Source organism: Thermobia domestica, chromosome 1 (assembly GCF_964235325.1).
Source record: "Thermobia domestica chromosome 1, izTheDome1.hap1.1, whole genome shotgun sequence".
Classification (NCBI taxonomy): Eukaryota; Metazoa; Arthropoda; class Insecta; order Zygentoma; family Lepismatidae; genus Thermobia; species Thermobia domestica.
Window position 1 is genome coordinate 369,392,767 of NC_137454.1, and position 12,863 is coordinate 369,405,629.

General features: G+C 36.1%; 1 protein-coding gene across 1 annotated transcript in view; it reads right to left on the bottom strand.

The window, feature by feature from the left end:
* LOC145682319 (lysine-specific histone demethylase 1A-like) overlaps positions 1-12,863 on the bottom strand; it is a 97,351-nt gene that overhangs the window by 36,315 nt on the left and 48,173 nt on the right. The window contains exon 4 of the mRNA XM_081753896.1: positions 4,241-4,401. Within this exon, the coding sequence (XP_081610022.1) occupies positions 4,241-4,401 (161 nt within the window). The remainder of the gene's footprint in view (positions 1-4,240; positions 4,402-12,863) is intronic.

Below are 12,863 nucleotides of genomic sequence, written 5' to 3' on the forward strand. Positions count from 1 at the left end.
CTACACGGAAAACATCTCCCGAGAGTACAGTGTTGTCGGATTGGCGCCAAGTTCCGTTTTGTTAATTGTTTTTTTGTTGCATTATATTCTCATTGTTACTATTCGTGTTTTTGTTACCGTTTTAGAATAATTGTTACTGTTGTTATTGTTGTTCAGTGTTATTATTGGTGATTTTTAAATGTTTTTTTTTTTTTAAAAAAAAAAAGCCTTTCACACTGTCTTCAAAATTTGGCAACATTGTTGACAAATTTCAGCTGTTTGACGTTTCCCGAAGTGTGCGCTCGGGAAGCGGCTCCACGAATTGTACCAAAGTTTTCCGATGTATCAGAGCTCAAGCAATGATTGGTTTAGAGCCTAAGCTTCACGACTCGGCGCGAGTACTATAGCAAGTCTGAAAAGATGAGGAGGAACAGAAAATGTGAAATGGTTGTAATTAGCTGTAAACAATAAGCAAAGATTCTCACGATTATTGATTTTTCCTTCTCTTTATTGGAACCTCAGAACAAGATTTTTTGCTCTAGTTAGAAAACCGACGATTATACAGTGAAAAAAAAAGGCCTAAAAGAGGAAAGTACCCGGCAAAAACGGATAATCTGACAACCTATGGAAGAGTTCAGGAAGAACTATGCAGTAGCACTCCAAGAATTGGGAAAAATCATATCTTTCTGGTTGTAACGTTGATCACTATAGAGAAAAAAAAATTGTAATAATAGCGAGGAGTGGTTTCCGGCAACTGATTAAACGTTCGAAGAATACATTTCATCTTCATCCTTAATTCTCTATTGACACCGGAAGTGACAAATGAATTACAACTTCCGGTTTCAATACTGATCTACACAAAGCAAAAACAATAATAGGTTGCGATAGCGGTTCCTTTGGAGTCGATTAAGCGTCCCAAGAATATATTCCATCTCAATGTAATCTCGCTTCTAAAACTGGAAGTGGTAGAAGTCTATCACCATTTCAATATTAATTGAGAAAATATCACGCCATGCAAACCAAACTTATTCACGTCGTGTACACATGACACTGCTACTAGTTATTATCATCATCAATTGTGTAGATTTCAAAACAAAAAAAAAAAAAAAGACGCATCTTGATGAGAAACTCTTTTTCCTACGAAATACAAAGTATTATAGCTAGGGTTGCCAACCGTTCTGTATTTTACTTGATAGTTTTTAACCACATTGTCCTGTGTCCGGTACTTGACCTCAAAACTGGACGTTATATGTCCGGTAATTTTTCCTCTTGCTACTCCTATTATCTGTTCTATTCAGATTATTTTAGAGTGACGAAAGGAATCATTTCTCGAGCAAGATGGTTAAAACAGACCTTTATAATTCACTCTGATATCGATCTGTCGTGCGCGGGATTTGCTGAAGAGTTTATCAAAATTACTAAAGGTCAACAAAAGTACATGTTCAAGAGAGCAGCTACTAGTGCTTTATTCTCAGCTACATCTTTCAATTAAATAATGCATCCAGATCCAATAAAAGTATGTAGGCATTATGATACATTACCAGCCCCAGCGAAGCTAATAAGACTTATTTTTCAAGTATATTTTGTGCATATCATAATTATATTAACAATCATATTTGCTTTTCTGTTTTAAATACAATGTATTTTTAATGGTAGACTACAAAACGTACATGTGCCGACTCAACCATAACTGGAATAAGTAAATTTAATAAATGCTTCAAAAGAAACTAAAGTTATTAAATTCGTACTCCGATCGCCCTATTTTATGTGAAGTAACCAGTTTCAGGTTCTTCACATTTTTGACAAGCGATGATGTTACAATCTTAAGAGCAAACGTACTCCACATTCTACAGGGTGCGGCACGTAAAACCGGCCCGTCGTAATATTCTGGTATATTGTGTTTTTGGCAACACTTAAATAATCTACCTTCCTACCAAGAGATGGCGTGTCGAGGTCGGGTCGACTTACGTGACCTGCAGCAGTCACGTGCAGCCGCAGCCAGTGAAACTTGTCGAAACCAGTTGAGAAAAAGGCCTCGTTGTGTTAAGCCGGGTGAGTGTCAGTGTGTGATAATGCCGTATTCGATACCCGAGCGTGTTGCCATTGTTGAAGGGTTCATTCTCACTGGATCTTTTGTGAAAACAAAGAATTTGTTTCGGGAGAAATTTCCAGGACGTTCTGTGCCAGCAAAAAGCACCATTCAGGAATTGATTGAAAAATGGCGGCGTACAGGATCGGTTCAAAATGCTCCCAGGAACAGACGACCATCTGTCTGCACACCTGAATTAAAGATGCAGGTGGAGGAGATAATGACAAGAAGTCCTCGAAAGTCAACCAGGAGATTGAGTCAACAGGTTCATGCGAGTGAGAGAAGTTGTAGTTAATCATATTCAATACATTACATTTCATTTTATGTGTTCACTTTACGGGCCGGTTTTACGTGCCGCACCCTGTACTACAGGACTGGCACGTAGCCAAGGGGTGGGTCCGGACCCCCCCTTCCTTTCGGATTCAGAAGTGAAAAATATTAAGGAAGGATGAAACAAAAAGAAACGAGAAAAAGATGAATCAGCGTTAAAAATATAAAACCGCACCAAGCTTTTGGTTACTCTTTCTTCTGAGGAGCTTTGTGTGGAGGAAACGGGGAGAGGGTCAAGTTGAAAATGGATATTATTGTAACGAAACATTAGGAATTCCTTCTATTTCCATGTTAATCCTATGGACTACAAATGACGATCGATAAACCGGTTCGATAAGACAGACTTTCAGGTAGAACTTAAGAAATGCCCAGAATCACCAATAATATGAGCCATCTTGAATTTCGCGGCAACACATCCATTTTATAGAATGTCTTCACTCCCGAAAGAGATTTCGTTGCTATCCTTGATGGCATTAAACGAAGATAATAAAAAGAAGAAAGAAGACAAGCAGAACCGAGTTCGAATGAATTAGGAAAACTATATCTTTTTCAATACTTTTTTATATTCTTTTATTCAACATTTCTTCATGGCTTTTTTTTTATTAAAATAATTAATAAGATATCCTCATTTTATTGTCCTAACAAACCAATATGGGTATGTTGCCAGTAAAATAGTTTAGATTGATTGATCTCCCGGTGTGTAACCACAGTATTTCACGTCTCGGCCCCTCATTACGGAATCCTGCTTAAACGAACGAATATATGTTGTCAGTAAAATAGTTTATAATGATCGATCCCCTGGTGTGATAACCACAGTATTTCGTCACGGACCTCCCCCCACACTGCGAAATTCTGGCTACGTGCCTGCTTCAGGAGAATTTCCAGTTTCAAAAGATGGCAACCCTAATTATACTACGAACCTAGATAGACATTGACCTAGCATCACAATCGGATGTTGGGATTGATTCAGATTCCGCTGCAAGCTATCACGACTGAAGTTTTCCCATTATTTGCATCAGCTCTATCAGGATCATTCTGTGAGGTATCTTTATAAATAACATTGTCAGACTTTCTTTCTATTGGCCTTAAAGCTGTATTTGAAACTTCCTTCAACAAATACTTTTAAAAAATAAATAAAAAATACACATGTACAGAAAAGTGAGTTGCGCTTCAAATTGTGAAACTACGGAAATTAATATTGAAACCGGAAGAGATACATATATGACTTCCGTTGCAATTGATGGATAAGATCGGAGATGGAGCCTGTGTTTGAAACGCTACCATACGAATAACTATTTCTAGCTACCTATTAATTACAATTATTCAACTAAGGAAATGAGAATTGAAACCGAAAGTTGTAAAGATTTAAATAGTTTCAAGTTTTTCTAGAAAAACAAGAACGGAAATATAACATAGTCTTACGAGAATTTATCCATATATTTTTTTTAAATTGGGAAAATTTTACTTTCCGGAATCCGGAAAGTAAAATCGGAAAAAATCCGGATTTAGAAAAATTACGGACTACTCCTGGATTCCGGAATTTTTCCCAAATCCGGAAGGTGTAATTTCCGATTCCGGAAAATTTTGGCCATCCTTAAAAAATCTAATCTCGTCACCTATTATAATTTTCGCTTTTTAACGATCAATTTTGAAACGGGAAATCCTAGTTTCCACCATTAGGGCCCTGAATATGTCAAAAAGGCATTATTTTGCTTTCTCTGACCGTGTTCGCTCTGTTACCTATGGATAGACAGACAAACAGATGAAAAATGGATATAGCGGTTCTATAGAACTTCTCAAATTTATCCATAGCATAGTTTGGAAAGAAAAAACATTACTCACCTGAGGAACAGCACTGTTCCCGAAAATTCCTTTTAACACGGCGATGCAACGCCCCACGATTACGTCATCACTAACGTTCTCCATAATAGCTGCTGCTTCTCCGGCAACAAGAGCCAACAATACTGGTGCTCGGTACAAATTCCAGAATAAAAATAGCTCTCCTGCAACAAAATAGAAAATAGATAAATAAATCAGAATGAAAAAAAGTTTTTCATTTCATTTCCCTTAGCATTGCCTTTCATTATACAACTTCATATTTGGTTACAAGTCAGTTTATTTGTCTAAAGATCGAGTATTACCTGACCAGGATATTAGTGCGGTTTCTGGAGGATGGCGCTACTGTTGTGTTTATATCAGTTTCACGGCAAGCGCGGTGGGACAGGCGACCGGACAGTGTCACTCTGTAGTGTATATCGGTTTTTAAAAGTTGCACTTTAAGATGTTATACGTAGCCTAATCTGTTTGCGCTTAATAAAGAACGCCATAAGTTATATAGTTGTTATTGAATGCAAGAATGGTCATATGCATGAAAATTAGCAGTTTAAGAGCAACATAACACAATTGACAATTCAGTGAGTTTCTACAGTGTATTAAGCAGATTGTATGAAAAATTAATTACGTTTTATTTGACTTCATTATAAAACAGGAGCAACCTTAAAACGCAGGAATGCGATATCAATGACAAGAAGATTGATGTAGGGTTGATAGCTTAGAGACTTGCCCAATACCTTGTAATTGTAAGTTTAAATCAAGTTAAGGTTAAGGCTCACGATGCTTGTGTTTGTTTAAGTGTATGTTTATCGGTTGACAAACAAATTATTTTATCAAGTTTTGGCCATGGAAGAATTCCGATATGTTTCCACTCGAGAACTGTGGAAGTCCTCTCCGTTGGTCTATTGACTAGCGTTATGTGTCGTTGCTGTACGTAGTTTTGGGTTCGATTCCCAGTGAGAACCCAAGAATTAATTTTACAATTATCACTCAAAGGCGGATCCAGGGGACGATCGTTTCCCCAAAAGGGAAAACTTTCTTTTTTTATATATAAATAAAACCCATCTCAGAGTTTGGAGCTCTTAAAAGTAGCTTTAAGTAGCAGTATTACAACCCACCGCCCCCCAAGAAGTTTCTTCCTGGATCCACCTCTGCCTTCACTTACACTATTATTGAAATCCAGCCCTTCGGTAAATTTGTAATAGAAGTATTGATAAAACATCAGCGTATGGATGGTGTATGTGTATCATTGCTTCAACAGAATAAATTCACGACTTCTATTTATGAAGACAGAAATTCTCCTTGAACTTCCTCTGAATTTCTCTCAGATCTAGCTCTCAGGTGACAAAGAATTAATTCTACTAACTGCTTTCACACAATATAATTTTGAAACTTGAGAGCCTAGTGTTACATTTGTAACTGTAATGCATAGTCATCTGTCGATTGACTTCAGAGGACTGAGTTTAGTCTGTAAGCACAAGTTGTCTATAGCAGTGTTTCATTCAGAAACTATGTTCCGGGAGGGCACACTTCGTATTCCGGGGGCATTGCTGGTACTATTATATTTATTATTATATTATAGACTTATTATTTTGGTCTCCGGGGGACACTCTCAAAGCTCCGGGGGTAGTGCCGCCCTAAAAACATGTCTGGAAGAAACACTGGTCTATAGGTCAAACATATCAAATGTACAGTCTTGTTTCATAAAAGTTATAAAACCCGGGCCTCCCCCTTCCTTATCTGAAAAACCCCGTATTGTTATGAAATTCAGCTACGTGTGGTTGCGAAAGGTTGGGTGGCTTTTTTTTTTTTTTTACTGAACTTACGTACCTAATATTGACACTCATCTCCATGAGTTGATGTAGGAAGCGGTTACTTGATTTCCGGCCATTTATTTCGTCACCGGTATCATTGAGCAATGTGATAACAGTGGAGTTTGCACGGTCCGCTCCCAATGCAACATTTGGTATATTTCTTTAAATAAAGTTTTCAAAATGTGGCAGAAATACTGGATTTTCTTTATTACCAAACCATGCTAAATAATGACAGGTTATCTTTGTCTACAATCTCAATCAGGGGCGAATCCAAGACTTTTTCAAAAGAGGTTAGGAATGTGGCGGTGAAAGATTATCAGTTTCTCTCTCATTGGACTTTATAGCACATTCGAATATGATCTCAATGCAAAAGTGTTTTGTCACTCAAGACTGCTTAGACAATCGATCGGAATTCACATGGCCTGACCTGGTCGCATTTTCGAAGACATCTTGTTTTAAAACTACACAGTAAAACTTGCTTCATACAATGAAAGCACAGTTGCCAAATGTATAACTTTGATTCACAAAGATTAAATTCGAAGTTTTATTAATAGGAGAAGTAGAAACTCCTTACACTCGAATGCTATGAAGTTCTTAGTGTTTCTTTGTATAACACTGAGGTTAATTTATTCGCAAGTTATTGCAAAATTAATATGGAGTAGGGTTGTTGATGTCTGTAATGCATGAACTTGGTCCTGATTTAGCGGTGAAAGGAACCATCGGGGTAGGTTGTACTGATTACTCCAGGAAGGTATTCGGATATTATCTGTAGTTGACGTCGTAGGCACGTGTTCTCCATGTCATTCGTCACACACTTCTTCTGATGATTCACATGCTGCTGATGATACTTGTGGTTGTGTTTCATAATCTGGATCATCACTTGTGTCAACTTCTGCTTCTGATGCGGAATCAGATGGAATATCACACAAAATTCTCTCTATGTCGCTATCTTTCATTCTTGACATCTTTACAGAATGGGAAGGGAGTTTGCACGGTGGTAACAAATATATAACTTACCACCTACAAAGAACGTCGGAGTAACACTAAATATCAAACGAAGTTGCAAAATGAAGAAAACATCTTCTAACTAAGCTTTCGACAGAGAAGTGAAGCACCGAGAACGTCTTTTATACTAAAAAAAAAAACAACGAGATAATTCATGCAAACAATGGCGCAGGTGATTTCACTGACAACAATACTATAAGAATGGTGCCAACCAAAAACAATGTTGAAAAAGTGATATTGCGTGACATCTGTTCAGCTACGAAAAGAACTACTCAGCCTAAGGAAGCATTGGTAATTAAGTATACCGCCGTGCAACCCCCCAAAACTTCTCTAAAAGGTGGTATAAAATTAGTACCACCATGCTTCAAAGAGTTAAACTAATGTGACCTAAACATGATTTATGAATGTAGTATTCAAATAGAAGGTCCGGTTAGTAAATTTAAGTATCATCATCAAGAAGTCTGTTTCCAACAAGAAATATTAATTTAAACATTATAGTTATGACAGATTTTGCTCCCACGTGCAAATGCACGTGTTGCACATATGGTAGAGGTTGAATGCAGTGATGTAAGAAGATCAGTATTTCCGCAAATATTACAAAGGCTCGACGATTGGTTTATGAGTGCATCTATTATACCTCGGTCACTTCAGTTTGTTTACCACTTAAAAGAACACTACAAAAGAACGATTTTTATAAAATAATATGGGAAACTATCATTGTATTATTGATTTAATGTAAATGAACTACGCTTCAGCAGAATTTATAATTATTGAATAACTTATGAGAGAGATAGAGAGAGAGATTCTATTACGAATGAATTATACTTTCCTACCTTGTATTCATAGAACGCTAAACTATAACAAGCCATATACTACGTAAAGCAATTTACACAATTAAGCAAACTGTGAGGACATAGCTCTATTAATTTATATTTTTCTTTGGAACGAACTAGATGAAAATCCATTTCAGAAAAGGACCTCTTAAAACCCTATGTTGATGAAGTTAATTGAGCGACAAGGCGGTGGAAGTTTTGCAAACGAGTCTTTAACCACATTTTCTCCATACGAACAGTCAAAAAGAAACTTTTCACCATGCTTCGGGAAAAATATGAATACAGAAAGTTCCACAAGCAGTTCAACAAAATTAATTTAATGCCAAATAAAAGTTTTAACTTCATTCAAAGGCGTACTTTCCCCTCCCCTTTTCATTTTCACTGCAGTCAAATAACTGATTCTCCATGCTCTCTGCACACACCACAAATTTTCTCCCTCTAATCAAACAAAACAAGTGCTGTTACGTAACAACCAGCAACCGGGTGAGCGATTCCTTGCGACAGCAGCTGATTTTAACATAGAATTCAACTAATTTACTTTAAATTATTACATATTAGCTCGGTATTTATGTTCGGGACAAAATTAGTAGCACACTGAAACTACATGAAACTCATTTATAGAGTTTCTAATGAAAATTGTATCCTTTTATATTGAATCATCTTCCGCTATACTTAAATAAAGATGGCTATATGGAGTATTATTATTTTTCTTATATTGGTAGGTTTTTCAATAGGACATAGAATAATTAGTGTATACAGTTTTCAAATGATATGGCGGATGTTGCGGAATCTGAAGGGGAAATCAATAAGATATTAGAAAACTTGAGGAAGCTGTGAAGAATATGGGATGAAAATAAATGTTAGAAAGACAAAAGCCATGGTGATTGGAACGAAGGAGTCGGTGTCAAATACAGAAGTAGGAGGGGAGAAAATAGAACAGGTGACTAGTTTTCGATACCTGGGTAGTATTATTAGTTATGATATGAAGTGTGAACACGAAATAAAAGCAAGGGTAGGAATGGCGAAAGAAGCCTTTAGGAGGAAGCAAAGGAAAGGCTATTTTGTAGGACTTTGAATAAAGAGTTGAGAAAAAGACTTATAAAATGGTTTATGTGGAGTAGTGTGCTGGGATTACGCAAAATTAATGAAAAACGACTGGAAGCTTTCGGAATATGGGTGTGGAGAAGAATGGAAAGAATTAGCTGGGTAGAGCAGAAAACGAACGAGAGGGTGTTAGATTTGGTGTTCGAAGAAAAGAACAAATTTAGATATTAATAAGAAGAAAAAGATAAACTGTTTGGAACATTGGTTAAGAAGAAACTATGGGAACTGAATCATGAGGGACAGGCTAGAGGGTATGGGGGCAGGAAAGAGAGGGAAAGGACGAAGGAGACTAAAAATCAATGGACGATATCAAAACAGAGGAATCGTACGTGAAGACGAAGAGGTTAGCGGAAGACCGTGGAGTATGGAAGTTTCTCAGTTGCAGCAGGTGACCTGCAAATAATGGTAGAATACCTATGATTTTGATGATAGTACGCTTGTAGTCTGAGGTATATTTACAGTATCTTATAAAATGATTGTTTCGCCCCCAAGATTTCTTTTTGTTCCCAGCAATCAAGAACATGTTGCGTGGAAAGCGCTTTTGCGCTCCAGAAGAAGCCATGGAGGCATACAAACAGCATGTTTCACAGGTTCCAACTTCGGAGTGGCATAACTGTTTCAAGATGTGGTTCTATCGTATGAAATAATGCATTGCTGAACAGGGGAGTACTTTGAAAAGCAAAAAAAGAATTGTTGTACTTTGATGTTCTATCATTTTTCCGAAACTTTCACTGCAACCCACGTACCTCCAATGAAATGAGTTCAATTATCGAAACTAATTTTCTACTACATATTTCTTTCATTATAGGCCTTTAGTTGTGAATTATTGGAATTCTACTTCACGAGATGCTACTGCCTAAGTTTTAATTAAAATCTCGAGGATACACGTGTAAATATGTAGTAATATCCGATACATCTCTGCATACAGGCAATGATTTGCAGATTGATGAACTAAAAAAATAATCCGAGGTCATAATTACGGAGCCAATAATAATAATACAAAAAAACCTCCAATTTTTAACCACATGAGTTGAATACCAGTTTTTTTTTTTCATCTGAAACTATGACTAGAAATTTAAAGATGGCGTCGCTCTTAATTGCAACTTAACAATAGCACGCTCCACAAAAGTACCAACATAAATGGGTTTTTAATTTGGTAGTAACATCAAACACAGTGATGAAAAAAATAACCATTTCGAAACAGCTAGTTAATAAATGGAAGCTGTTTCGAACACCTACTAGTGCCGTTCAAGATTCGTACCTGACAAATGAGGTTCAATTATGCAATGTAACACGTATATGCCAAACTTATCTAATTATTATTATTATAACTATTATCATGATATAATTTCAGAGAACCAATTTTCATTATATTTGCGTTCTGTTAATAATATGATAAAAACACTCAATTTTTACAGACAGAATTGGGCGTTGGAGGATACATTTTTTTTTTCGTTTGTTTTTTTCGTTTTGGAAATGAGGATTAGTTGACAGCTCGTTGATAAAGCAATCAAAATATTAGGAAAAGTTGCTAATGAGGAGGCTGCAACACAATTCACGCCTATTTCAGTTCCCGCTCTGTAATCATGACATTTTGGGCGTAGTTAGTGTGACATATATGGAGATGACCGCTAATGTTCTTAGTCTCAGGCACTTCACATAATTATGCAGAGACGATGATGATGTTCCGCTTAATATATATACAAAATGATTTATTGTACATAAAAAAAGCCCTTAACGATCTTGTGGAACTATAGTTTCCTCTGATTATATATCTTTTACCTATTAGCTACTTTATCATAGCAGTTAGAAGCTTTTGCATTGATTTAAATAAGAATATGTTGTTACGAGAGGTATATATGATTGTTCATAGTTCAAACCTGATGGAATCACGCCACGTGGTCAGTAGCAGTTATATTTTTTACCATAAAAATCAATGAAGCATACCAATGAGCTATATTTTCTTATCGTATTGAAGCTTTTGGGTTATGTTCTGACAATGGATATATTGAGAAATTAAAAAAAAAATACTTATACTGATATACCGGTATGTCAGGACAAGTTGCAGGTTGCATGATGGAACCTACGAAAATAATTGACCTGCACGGCAGTTTGAACCTCTGAAAGAATTACAGATGGAAAATGCAAATTTGGAAAACGTAATAATACATAATTCCAAAATATAATACAGTTTAATGCAACAGTGCTATGCAGAAATATCTGTAATATTAGTGATTGATGCACTATAAGTGTTACGGTCCATACAAATGAAATGAAATGAAATCTTTAATGCCCCACGATTTCAACTAAATTTCTTGGTGTCACCATTAGTTCGAAACTAACTTGGAATGATCATATTTCTCAACTCAACAAAAAATTAAGTAGTATTTGTTTCGGCCACCGTAGACTAAGAGGTAATGTGACAACACAGGCTTTAGTTTCAGTGTACTATGCAAAATTCCATTCTTTAATAACTTATGGTATTATTTTTTGGGGTTATTCTACTGAATGTATTAGCACGTTTCGCTTAGAAAAGAAATCACTGAGTACCCAGCTATTTGAGACGATCGCAAAGCGTATTTATTGCTCATGCGTACTCTTGGAATACGCTGACCAAGTATTTAAATGTAGATGGCTAATCATAAACGCGAAAGCAATAAAATCGTTGAGAAAACGTCAGCTCGAGCGTATTTGGTGCATTTCGGAACAACAGACCGCCTGCTGTTTAAAAGATTTTAAAAGGAAGGAAAAATAGGAAAGACGTGTTGCCAGGCAAAGGGATTGTAGCAAGAAATAGCTGCTTGGAAGATGGTTTGTGCAGAGTATTGGAACTCTGCTATTACACACCTGGACCTGGCAAAAAGACCTGGAAATCCTGACTGGCTCACAGTATGATTTACACATCTGGTGAAAGTAAAATTACTGAATAGCCACTTTGGCCGCGTTCGCTACAGGGGGTAACGCTTTCTCGACTAGCCTAGGACTAATAAGGGTTGTGTTTGGATTGTCACCAAAGTCTTCTTGCAAGCCCATCTTTCGAGGACAAAAAAATATTACCATTACCTTGTGTGTATCTATATAAAATTATCTTGTGTACTGTAAGTAACAAACATTTATTTATTGAAAACACTAACGTCCATAAATACAATACTCGATTCGTTAATAATTTGCATGGTATCCCCCAAAATTTTTCGTTTTTTCAAAAAAAGCGTATATATTAACTGTATAAAAATTTTCAATAAGTTACCTTTCTAAAGCAAAACAAATCATATTCTATGTTTAAATCTGATCTTCTGAAGTTCTCAGTAGATGAATGTTACTACTCGGTAAATTAGTTTTTTGAAGACAATGTATAAATGATTTTTGTTAATTACGTTATGAATGTGTAAGCTTATAAAAGCCATAGTTATGTATGTATTAGGCTATTTGTAAGTTTTTATAGCATATATGTAATTATTTTGTAATTTTTGACAACTGTATGCGTACTCGAGAATACTCTCATTTGTATGCAAAACAGGCAAATTAAATAAATAAATATGTCCATTAGGTTAAGGGAGACGGGTAATTAAAGCAAGTGAATGATAATGGAATTGGTGAAATGAAAACAAAAGTTGCCGGTTCATTTAACTAAAGTGTATAACAGACTTCCACGCTGAATATACTATCTTTCCAGTACAAGTTCCACATGCATATTTCTTCCCCCCCCCCTCTGTTTTAAAGAGGTATTCAAATATTCCTTCATGGAAATTAAATATTGTTAGCTATAATTTTAATACATTAATCTATTTTAGGGTGGCCAAAGTAGGTATACACGACCAGCATACGAATCAAGTCATGAACCTTTGCCTCATTAATATATTTAGATATTTAGGGGCT